This window comes from Alligator mississippiensis, chromosome 16 (genome assembly GCF_030867095.1).
Source record: "Alligator mississippiensis isolate rAllMis1 chromosome 16, rAllMis1, whole genome shotgun sequence".
NCBI lineage: Eukaryota > Metazoa > Chordata > Crocodylia > Alligatoridae > Alligator > Alligator mississippiensis.
In genome coordinates this window covers 25,762,079-25,785,167 of record NC_081839.1, presented here as the reverse complement: position 1 = coordinate 25,785,167, position 23,089 = coordinate 25,762,079, and the positions used below count along the sequence as shown (strand labels likewise).

The following is a 23,089-nucleotide window of genomic DNA, read 5'->3' as shown; positions in this document are numbered from 1 at the left end:
TTCCACTTTTAGCAGACTCAGAGAACAAGTCAGATTCTTTGGATATTCTGGACACTAGCAAAATATTCGTGCTACAGGGGAGATTGGTTTCCAGGGGAAGGATAATGATGGTACAGCACTGCTAATGGGAGAAACACAAGCTACATTCATAGCCAAGACAGCATCAGCTGCAATGATAACATCAGCATTTGCTGAAAACATCTGGGATTCACGGGACAGTACATGTCAGAGAAAGGAATTAGAAGGCACCTATTGCCAATCACCCAATGGAGAAGAGTATTAGAAGAAGTGCAGAGGGCCTGGCCAGGAGTGGGCAGAGAAAGAGTTAACTAGTCTCCTTAAGCAAAGGAAACAACACAGCTGCATACCTTCAGTGTGGAGATTGTGTTTGGGATCCCATCCACAAAGCCAGGTTGGGACCAGCTGTAGCAAATTAGACAATTCCCCCCAGCACACCATAAGAGGCATGTGCAGAGACAGCTGAGCTAGCTGGCACGGGGAGGTGGAGGAAGTGCTCACTGAACATGCCTTTCCATATGGACCTGCATGTAAGCTGCACACATCAGGCCTCAGAGTTTCTCTCACTTGAGAGCCAGGCCCTTGCTGTACAATTCCAGGAGGAGACCACACTCAGCCAGGCCTCTCATTCACCTTCCCTGCCACATATGCGAACACTAGCCACACAGGGTGCGTCCCCACATGCAGGGATGTGCACTTACGGCAGCAAAAATAGTGGCACAAATTTGTGCCTCTACTTTTTTACCACAGTGCATGCCCCTGCATGTGCACCTTGGTGTGGGGCAAACTGCCCCACTTCAGAGAAACTGCCCTTTCCTCGCTGCTCCCAGCATGCTGGAGGAGCTGGGTGACAACTAAAGGAGGAGTGAAGATGCTTTGGCTGGCAGCCAGAGCATCTTCCTGGAGAACTAAGTCTCCCAGTCTGCTAGCACATGCTCTTCTTTTGTGCATGCACCATGCTGTTTTCTCTCCATGGTGGGTTTTGTTGGGGTTTTTTTTGTTCTGTTTTGTTTTTTTGTACCAGGATTTCCTGGTAGCAAAATTTTCCCCTAGTGCAAAGCACATTTTAACATTCTGGGTGTGCAGCTTGTGGCACCACAAAGAGGTTTTCAGCACCACAGACTGCATGTGCTTGCATGTCTGGATGTGGCCATAACGTCCACTTCCCCATGCTGCCCTCCACCTGCTAGGGAAAGGATGCTTATGCACAGTAAGGAGGTGTTCAGGCACTGCTAGTACCCACCACAGTATATGACCTTCCTCCAAGGAAAGTCAAGAGCAAAGCCCATGGCAAATTTGGTGGCGTGTCTGGCACTTCTCCCTTTTTGGGACAGGGCTTCTACTTTTGCAGACGGGGGGAGATGGGAAGGAAGGGGTGGAGAGTTCAAACCGTCATTGTTGCCTGTGCAGGAAAGACATGGGCTCCAGGTTTGAGCGCTGTACAGTCACACCTTGGCAGAGCGTGACCTCTTGTATCCGGTTGGCAGAGCTGAGTTTTCTGCTGGTGACAGCTCTCTAATCCAGGGGCAGGCAATTATTTCGGGCAGAGGGCCACTTATTGAGTTTTGGCAAGCCATTGAGGGCTGCATGACAGGCAGCCAGGGACAGATAAATATTAATTTTCTAAATTTTTTTGGAGCCCTGCGGACCGGACAGAATTAAGGCTGTGGAGGCTTCGGACAGAGCTTCGGATCCGGAGAAGCTTCGGACACTTCGGGGTCCGAAGTAGCACGTCCGGGTCGAAGCGCTGCCTCATTCAGCTTCCTGAAGTGCTTTGGAGCCGCCTCGGAGATCCGGCCATAGGGTATAATGGGGAAACAATATCTATAACTTTGTGTTTTTTGTCTTATTTGGATGAAATTTTCAGGGGTGGTAGACTCTGCAGAGAGGATGAAACCTGCCAAGTTTCAGGAAGATTGGTGCAGGGGTTTGGGGGAACTGTACCCCAAATTCTTGAAAGGAAAACTCCTGTCACGTCTAGCCATTACAGGGCCAAGACTGCAGGGCTGGGAGCTCTTGCTGAGGCCACGAACCCAGGGGTTTGAGGGGAACTGCCCCTCAAGCTGGGGATAAGTAAAACTGGTGCCATAGGTGCCACTGCATGTGTTAAGGCACAGCGGGGTGACAGGTGCAGGGATGATGGCCCCTGCTGCAGCCATGATGCCTGCCAGCTGTGGAGGAGATTGGTGTAGGGGGGTTCTGGGGCCCTGCACCCCTAGCTGCTGGCGGACAAAATTGGTGCCAAGGGTGCTGTGGGGCTGACTGTCGGTCTTGGGGCTGGGAGGGGAGATGCTGCTGCAGGCCTGGCTGCTCAGCTGCTGTGTTACCAGCTACCAATCAATCAGTCATGATTCACTCAGGGACCAGCTCAATACACAGGACCTAGCTAATGTAGCCAGTTAATTGCCATCAATTAGCACCTACAAAACCAGGCTAAGGAGAGGAAAGAATCAATGCAGACTATCAACTGCCCCAGGACAGACACAGTCTTGGCACCAGTTTTGCCTGTCAGCAGCTAAGGGTGCAGGGCCCCAGGACCCCCCTGCACTGATGTCCTCCACAGCTGGCAGGCATCACAGCAGGGGCCACCACCTCTGCAGCTGTCACCCCGCTGCGCCTTAACACACGCAGTGTCACCCATGGCACCAGTTTTGCTTCTCCGAAGCTTGAGGTGCAGTTCCCCCCAAACCGATCTCCTTGAAACTTGGCAGGTTTCATGCTCTCAGCAGAGGCTACCAATCCTGCAAATTTTATCCAAATCAGACAAAAAACAACAAAGTTATAGATATTTCATTGATTCCCCCATTATACCCTATGGCCAGATCTCCGAGGCAGCTTCGGAGCCACTTCAGCTGGATCAAGGCAGAAACCCCGTCCTGAGTTCAGAATCGGATCGCGGCCATCCAAAGTGGCCATCCGAAGCGGCTGGATTGGATCGCTGTTGACTCGTACAGGCCTAGATTCAATGGCCTGGCGGGCCACATTTTGCCCGCCCCTGCTCTAATCTCTTTCTGCTTTAACTAAGTGAGTCTGATTTACGTCAACTAAGTGCGTGGTGCAAGATGCTGTACTAATGCCCAGGGGTAAATGAGCACACACAGGCTGCAGAGCAAAGGAAACAGGACCTCTGTCTAACGAAAATGTCTGTAAACCTTGCAAGAGGTAGCAGCTGTGGAGGTGGCATTAGGTAGCTGGTTGTGTAAAATGGTGATGATTTCTTTTTTGCTGGAAAACCATGGTTTCTTTCCATCAGTTTAAAGTGTTTGAAATATTCCAAGAATTTAAAGTGCTGATCATTTTTTTTTTTTGGGGGGGGGGGGGGGGGGGAGGGGATGGACGGACAACGGGGACATTTTCCATCTTATTGACATCCTGCACTCAGCTCTGCTGTGCACAGGGAAAAGAATAACCAGAGACTCTCAGTCTGAGCTTTATTCCTCAGTGATGTAACCACTCCCTGATAGACCAGGGGGAGTTAGACTGGAGGGTGATATAGGGATGAGCACACCACTAGTTCAGGTGGGTGGACTGATGCAGATAAAGTAATATGCCAGTTAACTCCATATCTAACAATTCAAGCCACCTGTTTGCAGATACAGTCATTTTCCTGCTCTAGCCCCATCAACCAGTTTTCACAGGCCAGGACAGAAGTGCCATAAGACTGAGGATTTCTATGCAATTTCCATCCCAGAAGAACTGGGAAGATTGAGATTAAAGATGCTGATAGCGAGACAGAAGCTGGGATTGAATGACAGCAACAACGGTCAGTATGAATAAGCAAAACTGGGATGTGACACTTCCTGCCTTCAAGCTACTACCTACTTTCCTCTTTAGATCCTCCCTAAACCAATTGGATGGCTGAAATATTTGGAGCCCTTTCTTCCCTTCTGGCTAAAACAGAGGCAGAAGCATGAACACCCCAGCTCCTCCTTCAGGACATGTGTGCAGATTCCAGAGGTTCAGTTATCACTTCATTATTTGAGCGCTTGAATTGTGCCCCTCCATCTCCCCGAGCTGCACTGCACCGCACCATGGATGCAATGGAGAATCCACTGCCAAGATGCTGTTCCAGGAGCAGGTTGCTGCTTGTTTTCTTTACCTGTGCTATTTAAAGGCCCTTTCAATTCACCAACAATCCTAATATCAACCAGTTCCAGAACAGGTTCTTCCCCTCCCAGCTGGCCCCTTCCCTGGGGGAAGCCTCACCTGAATCGGAGCATGGATCTAGGTTGCAGGACCGGTACTTGACACGGATGCCCTCACAGTACTTCCCTCCATTGGCAGGCACTGGATTGTTGCATTCGCGCTTGGCCAGCTGGACTCCTCCGCCACAGGTCCGCGAGCACTGGCCGTAGGGTGCCCACTTCCCCCAGTTGCCATCCACCTGCCAGGAAATGGGATGTTAAGAGGAAAGCCCCTTTACCCTGTAGCAATATCAAAACCAGCACGTTGTGCCATATCTGGGCTCTCAGCAGAGTGGACCAGACTCAGCAGGAGAGATCCATGACATACCCAAGATTGACCAGAGGGTCTTTCCCTGGGGGAAATAGTCTACCCTTTCTGGCTGTCGCACCCAACAAAAGTCATTCAGAAGAAACACCTACTGGGCACCAGCAACAGCAGCAAAATGGCATTAAGAGTAAGCCCTGTTCTCAAACAAAAGTGCAGTCAGTAGAAGTCCCATCCCTGCAGCACACAAGCAGCAACTAGGATCTGACACCCTTGGCAAAAGCTTGTCATTTAAGTCCCTTCCTTCTCCACCCCAGTTGCTTTTCATACAGCAACAGCCAGGGACACAAATGACCTCAGGGGTTACTAATGCAAAGTAGGGCCCTTCTGTTCTCTATCACTGGCTCTTGAGAATGTTTGGAAGTGGCGAGCAACTTGGTGGCCTGAAGAGTTTGTGCCTCTTTAAGGTCAAACCACAAACACCATATCACCAGGCATCTCAGCCTGGGCAATGAGGCAACTGAGCCTACAAGTGATCCCTCCAAGACCAGGGTGCCCCTTGCAGGGAGACTGTAGTTATCTAATGTGGAGGATAACTGCTGCATAGCAGAGCTTTCTAGGGAAACCATCACTTTCCATGGGTTACAGGATGATGAAAATCAGCACTCTTGGGCCTGGTGCCGCATGGTGCAATTGGAAAACATCTCCCTGGGGCTGAGCAAGCTACTGCAAACAAAGAGGGTAGGTGCCATACCCAGCCTCACTATCTGGTAGGTTCTTTTCCACCACATCTGCAGTGAGCTCTGGGAAGCCAGCTTGCATCTGGGTTCAGTGCACATAGGTCTACAAGCTCCATATTGCACTCTTCAGCCCAAGCTGCAGCCTTCATGTGACTTGGCTTGGCCTCCCCACTGACACCCCCCAGCACAGAGCAGGCCGGTACTCACCCTGTACTTACTGATGTTATGCCTCTCGACGCAGGCTCCCTTCATGCAGAACCTTCCCTCTCCACAGCTGGTGCCGTCAGCCCAGGGGAAGTGGCGTGTCTGACAGACGATCTGTCCCCGAGCTTTTCCCGTGCACCACAGCTTGGTGCAATACTGCATGTAGGGGCAGGGCTTGGAGCCGATGCCAAAGGCCAGCTCACACTGCTGGTTGAGGGTGTAGCTGGCCCCAGGGAGGTCCTCTGGCAAAGGGATGGGCTTGGTGGGTTGGTCCAGCAAGCAATCCCCTGTGGGGCAGTGAAAGAAGAGAAATGCTCAGTGAGATACAATCAGAATGACCATCGCACCCATCTTCTTGTAGGAGAAAAACAAAGTCACAGCTGGTAAATAGAGAGCCACATTCACACTGCAGAACCCATGGACCTCAATGCTGCAAGAAGCTGGCAAGCAAAGCTGTGGCTGGATTGACTGATTTATTCATATCTGAGCAGGAGCCATGAGATTTTTTTTTTTGTCTAATCAACTTTATCTGTAGTTTTCATAACTACCAGCCACCTCCCACTGGGACAAGTGTTCACTGTGCAAACAGCTCCAGTACAACGGGAACTGCCAAGTAACACCATGATACCAACCAGGGCATTTTGGGACAGGAGGCTCCAACAGTACAAGCAGTGAGGCCTTAAAGGTCTGCTTTAAATCAGGTCCAAGGCAAGTAAAGAGTTACCAAAAAAAAAACAACACCACCACAAACAAACCAGCATTGTGGAGCTAGACAAGGTCCAAGTTGATCTAGTCTCCGGTCCTATGTGGTCCCTTGAAAGTGATAACTTCTGGCAGCCTTCAAGCCCTGTATGGCTCCAGAGTTTAAGAGATTTGCTGCTGCCTAAAAGTAAACTGTTTAGAAAGGGAGAACTGCTCAAGTCTGTGGAGCCAAGGGCTGTCCCAACTCAGCTCTCCGATGGCTTCAAGCCCGCAGACATCTGGTGTAAGGATTACAGATGCCCCCTCTGACCTCAGCCCCGCCTTCCTCCCCACATCCACACCCTCATGGGAGGATCACGGCTCTACCTGCTCTCGCCCTTCATATCCAGAGTGGCCAAGTTGCAAGGCCAGGGCATTTGCTACGGGTGGTGTCAATGAAGGATAAACAGAAATGGTCACTCCGAGCTGGGAGAAGGCAGGAACTTCAGCAGCACAGCGCAGAGGAAAGAGGAACTCACTCAATAACAAGCATTGATCCCATTTCAGGGGCCGCTACTGGCCCCAATGACTGATCTCCGCACCCACGCTCTCCTCCAAATGCCCCTCAGTGAGGATGCACAGAGGCAAGGCAAGGCTGGGACTCATCTCAGAGCATTCAGTCTCTGCCTTTCCTCAGCCAGGCACCCACAAAGCACAACTGACAGCACTCCTCACAGGAGAGCCCTCTACCCAGCATCCTACCGTCCCTCACATCAGGCAGGGACTCGGAACAGGGGCCTGCAGCAGGTTTCTGTGCCTACCTGGAATGGCATCTAAAAAAAAAATCTATCTATCTATCTCAAAGAATCATAGGAAGTTAGGGTTAGAAGGGACCTCAGGAAGTCATCTGGTCCAACCCCTTGCTCAAAGCAGGACCATCCCCAGCTAGATCATCCCAGCCACAGCTTTGTCAAGTTGGGCCCTAAAAACCTCCAAGGATGGAGGTTTCCCCACCTCTCTAGGCAACCTGTTCCAGTGCTTCACCACCCTCCCAGTGAGAAAGTTTTTTCCTAATAGCCAATGTAAACCTCCCTTGCTGCAACTTGTGACCATTGCTCCTTGTTCTGTCGTCTGCCATCGCTGAGAACAGTTCAGCTCCATCTTCTTCGGACCCCCCTTCAGAGTTGAAGGCTGCTATTCAATCTCCTCTCAGTCTTCTCTTCTCCAAATTAAATAAGCTCAGTTCCCTCAGCCTCGCCTCAGGAGTCATGTCCCTCAGCCCCTGAAACATTTTCATTGACTTCTACTGGACTCCCTCCAATTTGTCGGCATCCTTTCTGTAGTGCGGGGCCCAAAACTGGACACAGGACTCCAGATATGGCCTCACTAGTACTTAATAGAGGGGAAGAATCACTTCCCTTGATTTCCTGGCAACACACCTACCAATGCAGCCCAGGATGCCGTTACCCTTCTTGACAACAAGGGCATGCTGCTGGCTCATATTCAGCTTCTTGTCCGCCGTCACCCCCAGGTCCTTTTCTACAGAGCTGCTGCCCAGGCAGTCAGCCCCAACCTGTCCTGGTGCATGGGATTGTTCCATCCTAAGTGCAGGACTTTGCACTTGCCCTTCTCGAACCTCATGAGATTTCCTTTGGTCCAATCCTCCAATTTTTCAAGGTCTCTGTAAGTCCTAGCCCTACTCTCTAGTTCTACTACGCCACCCCCCTCCCCCCCCAGCTTGGTGTCATCTGCAAACTTTTGGAAGGTATACTCCATCCCATCTTCCAGATTGTTAAATGAAGATATTGAACAAAACTAGCAACAGAAACAGCCCCTGGGGTACTCCACTTGATACTGGCTGCCACCTAGACGTTAAGCTATTGATTACTACCCTTTGAGCTTGACAATGCAGTCAGCTTTCTATCCACTTCTATCCAACCCACACTTCCTCAAATGAAACTATGTTCCCCAGCAGCGGACTTCACAGTTTTGACAATACCCCAGGGTGCCTCACATCACCTGCTGGGACTGGCCTCCAATGATGCCTGACCTGAGCCAGCATCAGCAACTACACATCCCCCTCCCTCTCCTCTCCATCCCTCCCACCTACCTATGGTCCCAGCCCCAGCTCACCATGCCCACTGTCTAGGAAGTCAGTGATGATGGCAGCGCTGCAGGCTGACCAGGGGTTGGCACGGTCAATCTGTATGAGGGTGGGAGACATCATGTGGTTGGTTTTCAGCCTGCCAAAGGTCTCCTCACAGACCTTCACGTTGTCATGGGGCATGTTGAACACATGACCTGGAAGAATAAAAGGAAGAGGCAACTTTAAAAATAATGGACAGCCCTTATACAGAGCTAGCCAGCAGTAGATCTCAACATACTTCACAACAGAGTGCAGTATCATTGGCCCATTTTACAGAAGAGGAAACTGAGGCAGGGAGAGGCAGAATTATTTGCCTAAATTTGCCTAGTGGCAGAGCCAAGAATAGAACCCAGAATTCCAGAGTCAGATCTACTCATCTGTCCAGCAGGCTACATCACTATTCACTACCAAAGTGTGAGGGGGTTACTGCAGCCCATGCCCACCTCTCAGAGGCACCATCTACCCTTTTGCACAGTGCAACCTGTGCAGGAAGGTCAGGCCTCATTCGCAGCTGGGCAAAGCCTTTGCTGCCTGGGGCTGACAACCAGCCACACAGCAAAGGCAGCACCCACATACTCTGTGGCCCTTCTGCCGAGGTGCCGACTTGAGAAGCAGGGTAGAAAAATAACAGCTACCACCATGCCTGCACAATCATGCCGGCTGCCTGGTAGCAGCTGAGGCAGCTGCCCCCATGCATGTTGCTGCCCTGGGCACCCGCCTGCCTTGTTACACCTCTGGCTCCCACAGAAGCCAGACAGACTTACCAGCTGCTTCCACAGAAACAGAGTTCAGCCAGTACTGGGGACCATTACAGGGCATGGCTCCAGGCCTTGCGTTAGGATCATAGAATCACAGAAGTAGGGTTGGAGGGGATCTTGTAGATCTTCAAGTCTGACCCCCTGCCTGGGCAGGAGGGAAACTGGGCTCAAATGACCCCATCCAGGTAGGCATCAAGCCGCTTCTTAAAGCCCCCCAGGGTAGGAGCCAGCACCACCTTCCTTGGAAGTTGGTCCCAGATCCTAGCTGCCCTGACTGTGAAGTAGTTCTTACGGATGTCTGATCTAAACCTACTCTCCAACAACTTGTGTCCGTTATTCCTTGTTATCCTGGGGGGCGCTAGGGGAAACAAGGTCTCCCCCAAACCCTTCTGGTCCCCCCTAGTGAGTTTATAGACAGTCACCAGGTCCCCCCTCAGCCTTCTCTTGTGAAGGCAGAACAGGTTCAGGTCCCGTAGCCTCTCATTGTAGGGTCTGCCCTGCTGTCCCCGGATCACGCGGGCGGCCCTCCTCTGGACCCTCTCAATGTTGTCCACATCCCTCTTGAAGTGGGGTGCCCAGAACCGGACACAGTACTCCAGCTGTGGCCTGACCAGTGTCGCGTAGAGGGGGAGCATAACCTCCTCGACCCTACTTGAGATGCACCTGTGGATGCACGATAGGGTCCGGTTAGCCCTGCCGACCGTGACCTTGCATTGTCGTCCCACATTCATCTTGGAGTCAACGATGACCCCAAGATCCCTTTCTTTCTCCGCGCTCTCAAGAAGGGAGTTTCCCATCTTATAAGTGTGCTGCTGGTTACTGCTGCCCAAGTGCAGCACCCTGCACTTGTCCGTATTGAAACGCATCCTGTTTTTGTTAGCCCACCCCTGCGACCTATCCAGGTCTTTCTGCAGTCTTTCCCTCCCTACTAGCGTGCCCACCTCACCCCAAATTTTGGTATCATCAGCAAATTTGAACAAGTTACTTTTCACCCCATCGTCCAAATCGCTGATAAAGAAATTGAACATCACGGGCCCAAGGACCGAGCCCTGGGGGACTCTGCTGCCCCCTTCCCCCCAGGTCGAATATGACCCATCCACCACCACCCTCTGAGTACGACTCTTCAGCCAATTCGCAATCCATCTGACCGTGTAGGCATCGATGCCACAGTCACCTAGTTTTTTTAATGAGGATGGGGTGGTCGACAGTGTTAAAGGCCTTGCTGAAGTCCAGAAAGACTACATCCACAGCGACATCTGCATCCAATGCTTTTGTGACCTGATCGTAAAATGCAATCAGGTTGGTCTGACATGACCTGCCCCTAATGAAACCGTGAAGCCAAGCGTCATCTTAGGGGACTGGCATCACTGTAACAACGCCCTCTGGCCTTAAAGGTGTGCTCTGTTTTCCACAGCAATCCCGAGATGGCCACCAAGATACACATCGCCTGCTCACCCTGCTCTCAGTGTGCGGCATGCTGGGTGCTGGCCCATTAGCATAACACTGGGTTCACCCAGCACCATGCACAAGGACATGAGAAAAAGCTGCTTGGCACAAGCCAAGAAGTGACTACCCAGCACACGGCTCTCACGGACACGGTCAGTGGGCATGAGCAAGCAGAGCCAGTGTCTCAGCACCCGTCTTGGGATCGCTGTGGAAGAAACAATACCTGCATCCTGGAAACTGAAAATCCCACTCCCCTTTATCCCACAGCTCACTGGCTAAATTGGGAAGCATCTCCCCCTTGAAGCCCAAGAGAAGCTAACATCTCCACAGAGATCTGTCCTTCACTAAGCACCTTCTCTCCTCCAACAAACAGCTCTGGGGTGGGGGGGACCAGGGCACGAGGGCATCCCTCGGGCAGGGTGGGGTGCAATTCATCCGAGCACTCTGGCTGGTCCCTTGAGACCCTGGTGAGCTGGAAGGAGGCCCTGGGCATGGCTGAGCCCTGCTACCTCTGCTCAAGCCAGTGTCATGGAGCCCTCGTTGGCTTTCACAAGCTACCACTCCTACATTGCAAAGCAAATCCAGCATTGCCTCAGCTGTGAGGTCTCTCCCCATGGACTCTGTGTGCCCCTCCTAAATGCTAATGAGTCACTTCACCCCAGCTCTTGGCCATTCTCTGCAACCCAGAAGAAACGCTTATTGTCTGTGGGCCTACAGCTCTGAAATACCGGCAACGCAGGCCTCCCCCCGCCCCCACTTTGGACAGCTTTGCCAGCTCCACTCCTTGTGTTTCAATCAGATTGCCCATAAGACAGACAAGTCATAATACATGTAAGTAACCCTGCCAGTGAGGTCCCCAAGCCAGCACTTTTTCTAGCCAAAACTCACACCATCTGCTTCGTGTATGGACGTTGGCTTATTTTGAAAGAATGAGAGAAAGCAAAATTGAACCGGAGAAAGAGAAAGCAAGGAAATTGCAACAGAAAAGCAGATTTCACAGCTCAGCCCCTGAGGGAGTACATGTGAATCCGGATCTGAGGGTGTGCCTAACGGATCCCAGCCCCAGCGTGTTATTTCAGGTCTCCTCAATCCTGGAAAATAAACCAAAGCGGCATCAAGGACACAATATAGCTGGGATGGCTCAGCCGCCCACACCAGCCACTCTCACTTCCCAGCAGCTTTTTTCCAATGGTTTGCCTCCAACCTCCCAGGAGTGCCGGGAAGAAAGCTGGTGAGTCTTACTGTCTCACCCCGAGGTGGAGTTTCCCCAGTAAGCTGTTCTGGATGCTTGGCTATTGTCTAAACTTCCTGGGGTTGCAATTCAGGGCTATTTTAAACATTGCAGGCTTCCCTCCCTTTCCCTGCCCTCCTAATGGTGGAGCAATAAACATTAGCAGGTTCAGGAGGCATGTTTTTTTCCTCCCCAGGTGTCAGACAGTCCTGGGCTCTACAGCTCTGCTGCGGACTTGGTTAGGGTGGCAGTTCCCAAGCCACAGAAGGCTCGACCGAGGCTCTCTCTATTAAACCTGAGAATGGTCTGGCAGGTGTTGGCAAGCAGGCACAAGGCACAGGGAATGAATGGTTGCCCAAGACACTAGATACCTATGCACATCACATGAGCACAACCCTGGTCCTCCACACCGCTGTAGTCCAAGGCTCCATATATCACCGGTGGATTAAGCGCTACCCACCTCCTCCTGTGCCCCACACATTCACCCTGCAATTGAGAAAGTGAGGACACCCCAAGGAAAGTCCACACTAACCCTGGTTTCCAGCACATTCAGGAGCATTCCCCTCACCTGATACTCAAGCTTGGGGCTTATTTCTTGGGTCACATCACAGAGCTCTCTACTGCCGTGGTGGAGTCATGCCCCAAGGGTACAACACGAGGAAAAGCCTCAATGAACCACATGGCTTCACAAAAGGTACATGCAGCTCTGGCATCAGCAGAGGAGCAGTTCAGTGCAGTGACTAGGGCGCCAAGCAGGGGGTAAGGACTCCTGGGTTCAATTCCTGGCTTGGCCACAGATGTTCTACATGACACTGAGGCATGAGGAGTACTGAACGCTCAAGTTATCCCTCTATGTAAAAATACTTTGAGATCAAGATCCAACCACAGCTGAATGGCAGAGCACATGGAGAGTAGAGGGACCTCAGCTGCACAGCGCATGAATAAGATGCCCTGGAGTAGCACAAACAGGGACTGGCATTCCCAGCCTCCTGCTCCCCCCAGCCCCTTACCCAGCTCATGCGCCGTGGTGAAGGCAGAAGGGAGCCCGTCGTCCTCAATAACGGAGCAGCTGCGCTTGGGGTCGCACATAGTGCCAACATCAGCCATGCCCAGTGTGTCGCAGGTGGTGGCACCGCATAAATCCTGCAGGGGACATGGGCAGAGGACAAAACTATGCATTAGTGGTGCAGCATGAGCACTGAATCTGCAGGTCCTGAACCATCCCCCAGAGGAAGGACTGAGCCCTCAAGAAACGACTCAGAGATGCCTTGCCTCACACAGGCAAGAAAGAATTTGTTTTTGCATGAAAGAATCCCCAAAAAGGAAGAACCAGGAGGGAATTTCACATCTCTGTTTATACAATGCAGGATCCAGGAAGCCTCTCCAGCAGGAGCCTGACCTAAAATACACACAACCTTGAACTGTGCCATGTACTGAAGTGACATGTTTGGAGTTACCCCTGGCACCAAGGACACCTTATATATAGCATCTGCCCGCATTTTCAGTGACAGTCACTCCTGCTTCCCCTGTCCAGCCAGGAGGAGCACAGCCTGAACACCAAAGGATTTAGTCCAGCTCCTTTCGGTTCAGAAAGACAAAAAGTCTGATTTCAAGTCTGAAGTCAATGGAAAGATTTGCTGCACTGGGATGAGGCTCAAGAAACTGGTCAGTTTTCACCTCTGGCTGGCTTTGAGAGGTTTATGGGTCAGATCCAAAGTCAGCTGAAGTCAACTGAAAGGCTCCTATCACTTCAACATGCTTTGGATTCAAGCCGGTACCAGCACTGGGAGCAGACAAAAGTTTGAACTGATCTAACCTTCACCAATCGCTGACACTGACTTTGACCTTCAAATGGCTCAAAATTATTGCATTCCCCTTTTTCTGGCTTCCAAGTTGCCCCTGACTGTCTGGACTGGACCAAAAACACTGAGCAACTGAGGGCGGGCCTCTTAATGTATTTCCAATGTGCCTAGAAAGAGGCATAAGAAACCTCACGTTATAGCATCCAATTATTATTTCCAGGTTCTGAAAACAGAATCCCTATCAGGATATTCTCTAGTGCTGTGGGCTTACTGTAACCAAATAGGCAAAATATCATCCAAATATTCTATACCCCATTGTGCTAGGGGCTGCACAGAACCAGGCATGGTTCCTGCAGAAGAACCTTGTCTAAATAGTCAAGGGAGACAACATCTGAGAGAGAGAGAGAGAATGGAGAGACTGCCATGAAGCAGCCGGTAATTTCTGGTGCCCAACTTGGGGCTTTTTAAAAGTGCGCTGCTTTTCAAAGAGCATCAACCACTGCCTCTGAAAACCAGGCCCCTTTCAGGTATGTTTTATAGGCTACCTGCCAGCTAAGAGGTTCAGTGACCCTAATAATCTTGACCAGAGGCATGAAGTCACTTGTCCAGGGTCACCCAGACAGTCTGTCCCAGAGCCAAGCATTTGAACTTAACAGTTGAACCACAAAACCAACCTTCCTCACTTGCAGATATAAACCAGGCTCTAATTTCTATTAACATTTGCTTAACTTCACCTACTCTCAACAAGGTCCTTGCAGCTCTCAGCTACTGCAGGCCATTGTGGTTTATCTGAGCTCCCCAGGCACAGATAGCACACAGCAGCCTGTGAATGAAGTGATTCATGCTCTGAAGGAGAAGGCGGCACTGTAGGAAGACTACCGGGAAGCACTGCCTCTTTAAGCAGTGGGTTGAACTGCAGTCATAATGCTTTGCACTGCTGCTTGTTCAATGCGCTTTACAAAAGTTGGTGTTAGTAGCCCCTGGGGAAGTGATGGCATTGGAAACAGAAGGTAGGTATCCTGGCCCCAGACTTACGTGCTACTCAGCAGACTGCACTGTTTCTCTGGGCTACACCAAAGTAAGACCTTCCCAAGACAGTGGTTGTGGGAGTGGCAGGGGGCACTGCACTGGAGATGAAAGCTGTAACTGGTTTCTGCTGGCTCAGGTACAGGTTTAGTGGTAAAGGCAATAGCCTGGTAATCCAGAGACTGGAGCTGGATCCCTGATTATCACTCTTCTGTGAGATAGAGTTGGGAGATCCACCCAAGATAGAACTGGGGAAATGACTGCAGAATTGGGCAAGGGAGAGTATCTGCAGCACCAAGGAGTGAAATAAGGTGGCTTCCCTTTCAAGCCCAGAAAAGCCTGCCACAGAGGATGCCTTTCCCATCCTGATGAGGTGCTGCCAAAATATCCTTGGCTTTCTCAGCAGCCAGGGAAAGCTCTAGCCTTGGAAATGGTGTGTGCATGACAGTCTGAAGACTTGCAGTTTGCACCAGAGAGGGAAGTTTTATCTCCCAACTGGAAGCCCTGAAGGTAACCAATTGCTTCTGGTTGTAACTCACTCCTCAACTTTCCCAGGCTTGTAGTTTTAGGTCTCATGTTTCTGACTTTCCTTTACCTCTTGTCCTAAGTGAGCAAACAGACCCCACTGAGGAGGACCATCGTGTCAGCTGCTGGAGCAAGAAACCCAAGCAGTACTTTTGCCACACCTATGTCTTAAGAGCGCAGCTGTAAGGAGCCAGGACTGAGATGGTGCTGCTGGTCAAGAGAAGCTGGCATACATTTTACTCCCTCAACAGAATTAATAACAGTTTCAGGGCAAACCTTCCCAGGCCTGGACTACCTTTGAACCAGGATATGTGCAGGGATGTTGTAGTGTCCCGCACAGCAGAGGCCACGGAGGATGCTCAGTTGCAAGGGACAGAAAATTTACCCAATGGAGCAAGAACAGGATTCCAAGCAGTGGTTGGAGAGTCAGGACTCCTGGGTTCTCCTTTCAGAAGTGCTTAGCATCCAAAACCCCCACTGAAGACAGTAGGAGCAGCAGGTGCTCAATGCCTCTACTGAAAGCTGGGTATCTCGGCCTCTAAATGCAAATTCTGGTAACTGAGTTTGAATAGTTTAGTCTTTCACCTCCCAGCGCCTGAAAGAGGATGGGGAGACTGCCATGAAGCAGCTGGTAATTTCTGGTGTCCAACTTGAGGCGTCTTAAAAGAGTGCCTCAGTTTCCCCATCTGAGACATTACAATAAAGACAATAAAGACACATGCCTGTACTGGAGAGTTTGGCATGATGTCATTAAAGGTCTGATCCTGCATAATTAAAGTCTATGGAAGTTTTACCAAAGTCAGGGGGAGCTGGATTGGGCCCTTAGACCACATCCACATAAGCGTGGACATTTGGTTCCCCGGGGACAACTAGCAGCAGGACACCTTGGGCCGCTGCTAGTTGTCACCCAGGAACACCTGTGCTACATACCCTCTTATACGCAGCAGGATAACCTGGGTGGGGTAGGGGAGGCTGGGCCAGCATTGGGCTGACTCCAGCAGCCTTGCCTGGGGGCCTCCTGGGGCTGCAACAGTGGCAATCCTGCTGCTTGGAGCCTGGCCAGCAGCTGGAGTGTGGCTGTGGCCGGCCAGGCTCCTTTTTTGATTGGCATGTGCTGCCCCCATGTGTGCCACTCTACTTTTTTTTTTTTGAATGGGTTTTTTGACCCCTAGACATCCAGGGGTCAAAAAAAAACACCTCTTGTGCTGCACCCTTGTGGCTCGGAGAACAGCTGAATGTGCGGTTTGTGGCATTGCAGATGTGCCTGCGGCACCACATACTGCACAGCCATACTCATCTGGACGCAGTCTTACTAGCTATATGTAAATGTAGATTATGATGTTCCCCTTGTCTGCGTAAAGTGTAATGTTTTCTGGGGCAAGAACTCTCCCTCTCTGTGTGCATGTGCCTTGCCTAACCAATGGCAAGGTGCCCACACACTATTGAGAGACAGGTGTATTTATGTTAACACAAATAAAGTCAGACAGAAGTTGCCGTAGAGAGCAGATCACTGCTACCCGTCTGAAAAGAGCCCTTGCTCCTTGCTGTCCCACTTCCTTTTCTTCCATGCTTGTCTCTCTCCCCAGACTAGAGGACTTAAGGAAACCATTTGGGTAACCTAAAAATGGCGATACAGCCCCAGGTCTGACACTGGGTCACATTTGATAGCTTCTCAGGTTCCAAGGCAGTGCACAACTAGCTCCTTACTGAGCAGCCCTCACCTCTGAAGTTCACCCACATGGGAAAGTCCAGGAGGATAAATAGTATCCTCCCCCCCCTTCCCCCTGGACTTTACACAAACAATTTATTTGTTTGTGAAGATTTAAGTATTGTTTTCTCACTCTTTTAATCATCTTCTCTGATCAGAGCAAAGAAGTTCCTGGAATCAAAGGAAGAAAAAAAAAAAAAAAAAAAAAATGCACTCCCAGACTGAGCAGGGTCAGGGTATCACTGCAGCTTGCAAAATGGACAAAAACAAGCTACAATACTTAACATCCAAAAGGTCCTATTACAGCATGAATCTTTTATTTATAGTGTATCTCTACCCAGGGCAAGAGTCTAAGATGCTAAATATCTCACAAGAAAAGCTCGTCTGCCAAAATGTCCACCCTGGTCTCTAAACTAAGAAGTTCCTCTAAGCATCCAAACCATTGGGGCTTATCCAAAATGAACTGAGGTTCATCCAGCAGTAAATAATGACCATTTCAGAAGGTTCTGGCCATGGCCCTGCTGGCTTTGATAGGAGATATGTAAAACTCATGAGATACTTTGTAAACATCATTCCATCCATGGGGAAAGAGTTAGCACTTGCACAGAAAAGAAGCAAGGGACAGGACAACGCAGGTTGCATTTAGAAAGCACTAGGGAATGTGTCATCCAGATCTAAACAGAAGCCATGGGATAGGGTGAGAAAGAACAGAGAATAGCTTGGATGACACCCAGCCAGGTGGCCCATCAAGAACATCTTGCCAAGGTCAGTGACTTTCATGGGATGGAGGGTCACCTTCAGATAAGAGCAAGAGACTTGGAAATGGGACTCCTTGGTACTCGTCAACCTCAAATAAAAAAAAAGTCACAAACTCTCTCTCGGCTTAATTTTCCTCTTCTTTTCAATGGGGATGATACTTATCCACCTAGGTCCAGAGGGCACTGGTTAATCCATAAAGCCCCTTGAGATCTTTCACATCTCTGTCCAGACAAAGGAGGAGATGGTTCTTTAGGAAAAGAGCATCTGTACAACCAGCACATTCCTCCCCCTCTCAGGGAAAGCTAGTCAATGGAGCGGATAATTTGGCACCGTCTAATGGAGTGAATGATTTGAAAGGTTTCAAAGAGACTAAAATAAATGGAGTCAGGAGCCAAGAAAAAAAGTCTCCTGTGAGCAGCAATGACTACCATATGGCTGAAAACCCACAGCATGCTTGGCACTGGGTTTTTAGTGGCCTCTCTCAGATGGACATGTAGAGGCACAATTCTGGATTTGATGGAGTCATCTTTGTCCAAAGTGAGAGTTTATCAGCATCACAAAACTGTTACATGATTGGACACAACAGGAGGTGAGAAGAGGCCCTGAATTCAGTCCTCAGAGGTAAACTGGCAGAGCTGCATTGGGAGCCCAGGGCAGGAATAAGAGGAGAGGCTGCAGATCAATATTGAGGGCATTGACAGAACTGAGTGGGAAGCTAAAGCAGCCTGCCTGAAGGTCCTGATCCTTAAATAGAGCTGGCAAAGCCGGGTAAAGCACTTCTTTGATCTTTTAAGCTTAAAGTCTCAATTGAATGAGGAGCATGCTGGCATCTTTATAGCTTCCCCTGCAGGAGGATCCTGGACCTTTCTTTCCCTTTAGCAGCTAAGGGCTGTAGCTCATGCATTTGGAGGAGAATCTCTCTTCGGCTGAAAGGGAGTGCAGCAATCCATCAGCACGGTGCCTCGCCTCATCTTCAAATTGAGGATTTCAGGGGAACCGGCTTAACCACTCCATCAGTCACCCTGGGTGGAGTGCTGTGATGAGTTGGCAGCGCGCAGGTTCACTGGCATTAAGGCTCTCCGCCATCTGGAATCACGGCCATCATTCTCACTACCATGCATATGGTCAGCATCTCCGCGTCAGTAAGGCTTGACCATTAGCGTCAAAGGGAGTCGGGCACATACTCCTCCCAAGCTCCACTAGCTTCCTGGGAGTGGCCTTTGCCCCCCTAGCTAGGAAAGATCAGCAGCATGACTCACCTTCCTGCCAAATGGCCATCCTAAACCCACAGCTACAAGTATGTATAGCAGTGCTCAGCCCCTCCACAGCAGTGAATGCTCAGAGCCCCTTTTACCTTACAATCAGACTTCACAACCTTGGGTATACATTATCTGCACTTTCCCCTGGGATCCAGATATGGGACATGTCCTGCTTGCATCAGTGTCAGAGCTAGAAATGAGACCCGTGAGGATTCAAGTAACAATTGCCAAGAGGTTTTTCAGGCTTTGCAGAGGAAGAATCCAGAAGCATCTGATCTCTTTCTTTCTCCAGTTTGATGACTTTAGTTTTCCATTCCTGGGTTTTCTTTTGATCTTGCCCAAGTGAACACAGAAATTACTCCACTTGCTTCCACACTCACTCGCCTCAGTGTAAATCAGGAGTAGCCTCCCAGGGAGAAGTGGAAGTAGCCTGGCATCAGGTTGGAGTAAGTGAGAACCAAACTGGGTTCCTCGAATGCCAGTGCTGAGGCATAGTTCCAGCTGGGTGGAAGACGCCCATAATCATGTCCTAGGGGCCCACAGTTCAGTTCCCTGCTCCACCAGAGATTGACTGTGTGGCCTTAGCCACGTCCCTTAGCCTCTCTATCCATCCATAGGCAACAGGAATCACTGCCCTGCCCTTCCCCTGCCTCACAGGCGTGCTGTGAAGAGAGAGATGCATTGAAGGCCGGAGACGACTCATTCTATGGCAACAGAGGCCAGAGAAGCCTCTTAGGGAAAGAGATGACCCCATTAAGACTGAAGCACTGGGCAGGAACCTGGAGATGCGGCCCTGCTGTTCAATTCTTGTCAAGTCACTTCTCAACACAGTCTCCCTGACTATCTGATGGGGGCAATGACAGACTTTCCTTTCCCAAAGTGCTTTGCAAACCACAGAGAGAGGCTGCCTGCAGAAGCAGAGCATTATAAATGCAGGCAGTCCCTGGTGCTGCAGATGGGCCCTTGCTATGAAGGAGCCAGCGCTGTGCAATGATCTCGTATGAGCTAAAGGGGTCTGAGGCTTCCACACTTTCAGCTTAGCGTGGGTTCCTAGCTCAGTGGTCCTGCTCCCTCTTGGGAAGCAGCATAGCAGTGCAGGTGAGACTCAGTATTTTCCAACAAAGCTATTGAGAGCAAAGGCCATGGTTAAACAGGAAGGGTTGGTACAGCTAGGACAGACAGTGAAGGGCCTGGTCATATACTTCTCTTTGCTCATTGCTTTTTTAAGAGTCTGTTTCCTTGCTGGCTGAGAGAACATTTGGCTCAGTGCCCAACACCTGCACTGACACACTGACCCACTTACGGCTGTGAACCTTGACTGCTCACTGCAGGGATACATTAACAAGCAGCTCTTCGTGGGCCCTCCCTTCCCCCCACCAGGACTGGGTTCAAATCCCAATGGCAGCATCCCGGTGACCATCCCTCTTGAAATGCCAAGCTGCAGCTCCATGCCACTAACAAGAACATCTTCATACCAGAGAAGCCCTCATCCAGCAACGCTGGCCATCCAGCCAGCTCCAAAACCTGGCTCAAAAGGTCAGCAAAGGAACACAAAGCGAGAGACCCTGCAGAGATGAGTCAGTGGTGCAAGAAAGGCCAAGAGATGGGACGCAAGGGGAATGAAAGCATCTGGACTCCTGGATTAACAGTGGAATGGCATCCTCTCAGTACAGAGCAAGGGAGGGGAGTGTGGAACTACAGAGAGAAACAAAGGTGGGGGGGGAAAAAAAAAAAAAAAATCAGGAGATGAGATAAAGCAAAGATGGGGAGTAGAGGAATGAGGTGGATGATGAAAAAGAGAGAGAGAATGAAATGCAAAGGGCCTCCCTCTCCACTATGCTGATCTCCGTGTCACCAACATCTGGGCAGAGCATGTGCAGGATAATGCCGCTGGTGCACAACTGGAGAATGCTGGGCTGCCAACATGTCACACCAACTCTGCGCCAGAAGTCACTTAAGTACAAGTCCCGTGAGGATCAGCCCCAATGCACACACGTGGGGAGGTGTGCTGTGAAGCTCAGGAAGGCTCTATACTAGCAGTATAAGGACAGACCGTTCCTGGATTGTGGCTAAAAGTACTGGGAACCGACCAGTGCCATGGACAGATGGTGCAGATGTTTGAAGGAGGGAGCAGGATGACCCTGAAGCTGGATCAATGGATGTAGCAAAGAAATTCTTCTTCTCTCTGAAGACCTGCCCTTCTTGACCGGCACATGAGTTTCCCAGACATTCCTGGACTTCAAGGCTAAATAGGACCATTTTGATCATCTAGTTTGACCCCCTGTATAATACAGGCCAGAGAATTTTACCCAGAGATTCCTGCACTGGGTGCAATAACACAATCCTATCAGAACTCATTAGAGGGGATAAAGATATCCGAGGCTGGATTACAGAGCCAGCTTTCCCAGCAGACTGGACACCAGGAAAACAGACTGCCAGTGAAAGTGTCACTCATTTAATATCCCTCGAGATCTGGTGAGGATGGGAAAGGGGAGAAGGTGAAAACAACCCAGCTTAGTGCTGCCGCCTCCAGTGGGATTTCCATAATGTTCCCAATGAAGCTTTGCTCCACAGCAGTGGTTTTCAGTCTTTTTTCCATTTGCAGACACCTAAAAAATTTTAGATGGAGATGCAGACCCCTTTGAATTTTAAGTGTGGGTATTCAGATACTTTCTGTTGATTATAGTCATCTTTCATGGAACCCTGAGACAGACTGTGGACCTGCAGGAGTCCACAGACCACAGGTTGGAAACCACTGCTTTACAGCAAAGGTCCTTGTTTTATTTCACTGTGGATATTCTGAGCATGACCCTAGTACTGGTGGCCCTGTGTGTTGCTCCAGTGCCCCCTGCATGGGCTCTACATGCTGGCCCTTTACTAGGAAATAGTACTTGGACCAACTGCAGCTTCTGTCCTCCAAGGAACTTGGGATGTCACCTTTGCAACCCTCAGCATTTTAGAATTTTAGAGATAAGGAAAATGAAGCACACAGAGAAGCAAAATGGTCCACAGTAACTTGGTCAAAGGTAAAGCCAAGAAAGACAGCCCAGGCCTCCTCCCACATCTAAAACATCTTCTGGCCTTTCTAAGTTTTGCAAGGCAAACACAAAGCAGGAGCAACTACTACCAAAACCAGAAAGTTGCCCATGGCCCCTTCTCAAACATCTCTAAAGGTTGCAAAGGAGGCCACTGATCTGCACAGTGCCCCCAGGTGGTGCCCTGCTCTGCAGACATGCTCCTCTGTTTGAATCCTGCAGCTCCTGAGCAAGTGGAGATCAGCATAGGGCCCCCTCTCCTCCCTTTGCTCCTCTCTGAAGTAGAAGGCTCTATACTGGAGGGTCATCATCCTCTGTAAAAGGGAATTGCTTCTCCCCTGACAAGTCCTTCATGCCCCCCGCCCCCTTCCACATGTAGGCTGTTCTCCAACACCTGCAACAACAGCTGTCATGGCTGATCCTGGCAGACTCAGAGCACTGCTTGCAGCCAGGATTGTAACACAATGCCACCATCTACTTCTGAGTAGCAAAGGCTTGAGCTGTACAAGCCAAGCACTGGGACTGTGGTCCCGTCTCCTGCAGGCTCCATGCTCGCATATGACACTCCAACCTTCCCTCACCAGCCCAACAGGATTGGGCAACCACTGTGCCATTTCCCCACTTACGCCAAGCTTGGCCACCTCCCCAACAGATTCCCAAGATGCCCACTCTGTCTTCCCAGCTTGTTTTCTTGAGCCATGCTGCAGGTTCATTGTTGTGTTGTTTCAAGCTCCGAAGGACACCATGTCCCCTCTCCACAAGCACTCAGAACTGAACGGGGTCAGCCTTCTTCAAAGCCAGTTGAGTTTTCCATTAATGACTGCACATCTAAGCACTGGAAGCAACCATGACGTCTAAGTTCTCCACACCTGAATCCACAAGTTATGGAACTCCATATGCTCTCCTGACACCCGGTTTACTGAACAGAGGGAACAATACCCGGTTTTCAAAGATCAATGACTTCCACAATTGTCCTGGGCAGACAATAATCTGGACAAACTTGCAGAGCATCGGGCCCAAGATGGTGGGAACTGCAACCAACATATTAGAACCACTCCATGTTCAACACCTGTCCTAGGAGGTAGAGGTGACATGATGCATAGTCCAAGCACCCCTCACGCAGCACCAGCGAAGATGTCTCATCTGCTCTCGCTGGCAGACCCCAGCTGGTTAGATGCATGGAATGAGCTTGCCAAGGACATCCATAATCCAGTTCAATTTACATCATGGGGAGCAAGACTGTGGGAGCTCCTGATGCCAGACTGAGAAAGGACAACCCCATTCATCAGCAGCTTGTTGACT

At 50.3% G+C, this 23,089-nt stretch overlaps 1 protein-coding gene across 1 annotated transcript in view; it reads right to left on the bottom strand.

Moving 5' to 3' along the window:
- The window catches only part of ADAMTS15 (ADAM metallopeptidase with thrombospondin type 1 motif 15), a 34,824-nt gene that overhangs the window by 8,031 nt on the left and 3,704 nt on the right, over nt 1-23,089 (bottom strand). Inside the window, exons 2-5 of the mRNA XM_059719821.1 lie at nt 12,684-12,816; nt 8,226-8,393; nt 5,415-5,698; nt 4,225-4,402 (exon numbers count right to left, since the gene is read on the bottom strand). Coding sequence (XP_059575804.1) covers nt 4,225-4,402; nt 5,415-5,698; nt 8,226-8,393; nt 12,684-12,816 — 763 coding nt within the window. The remainder of the gene's footprint in view (nt 1-4,224; nt 4,403-5,414; nt 5,699-8,225; nt 8,394-12,683; nt 12,817-23,089) is intronic.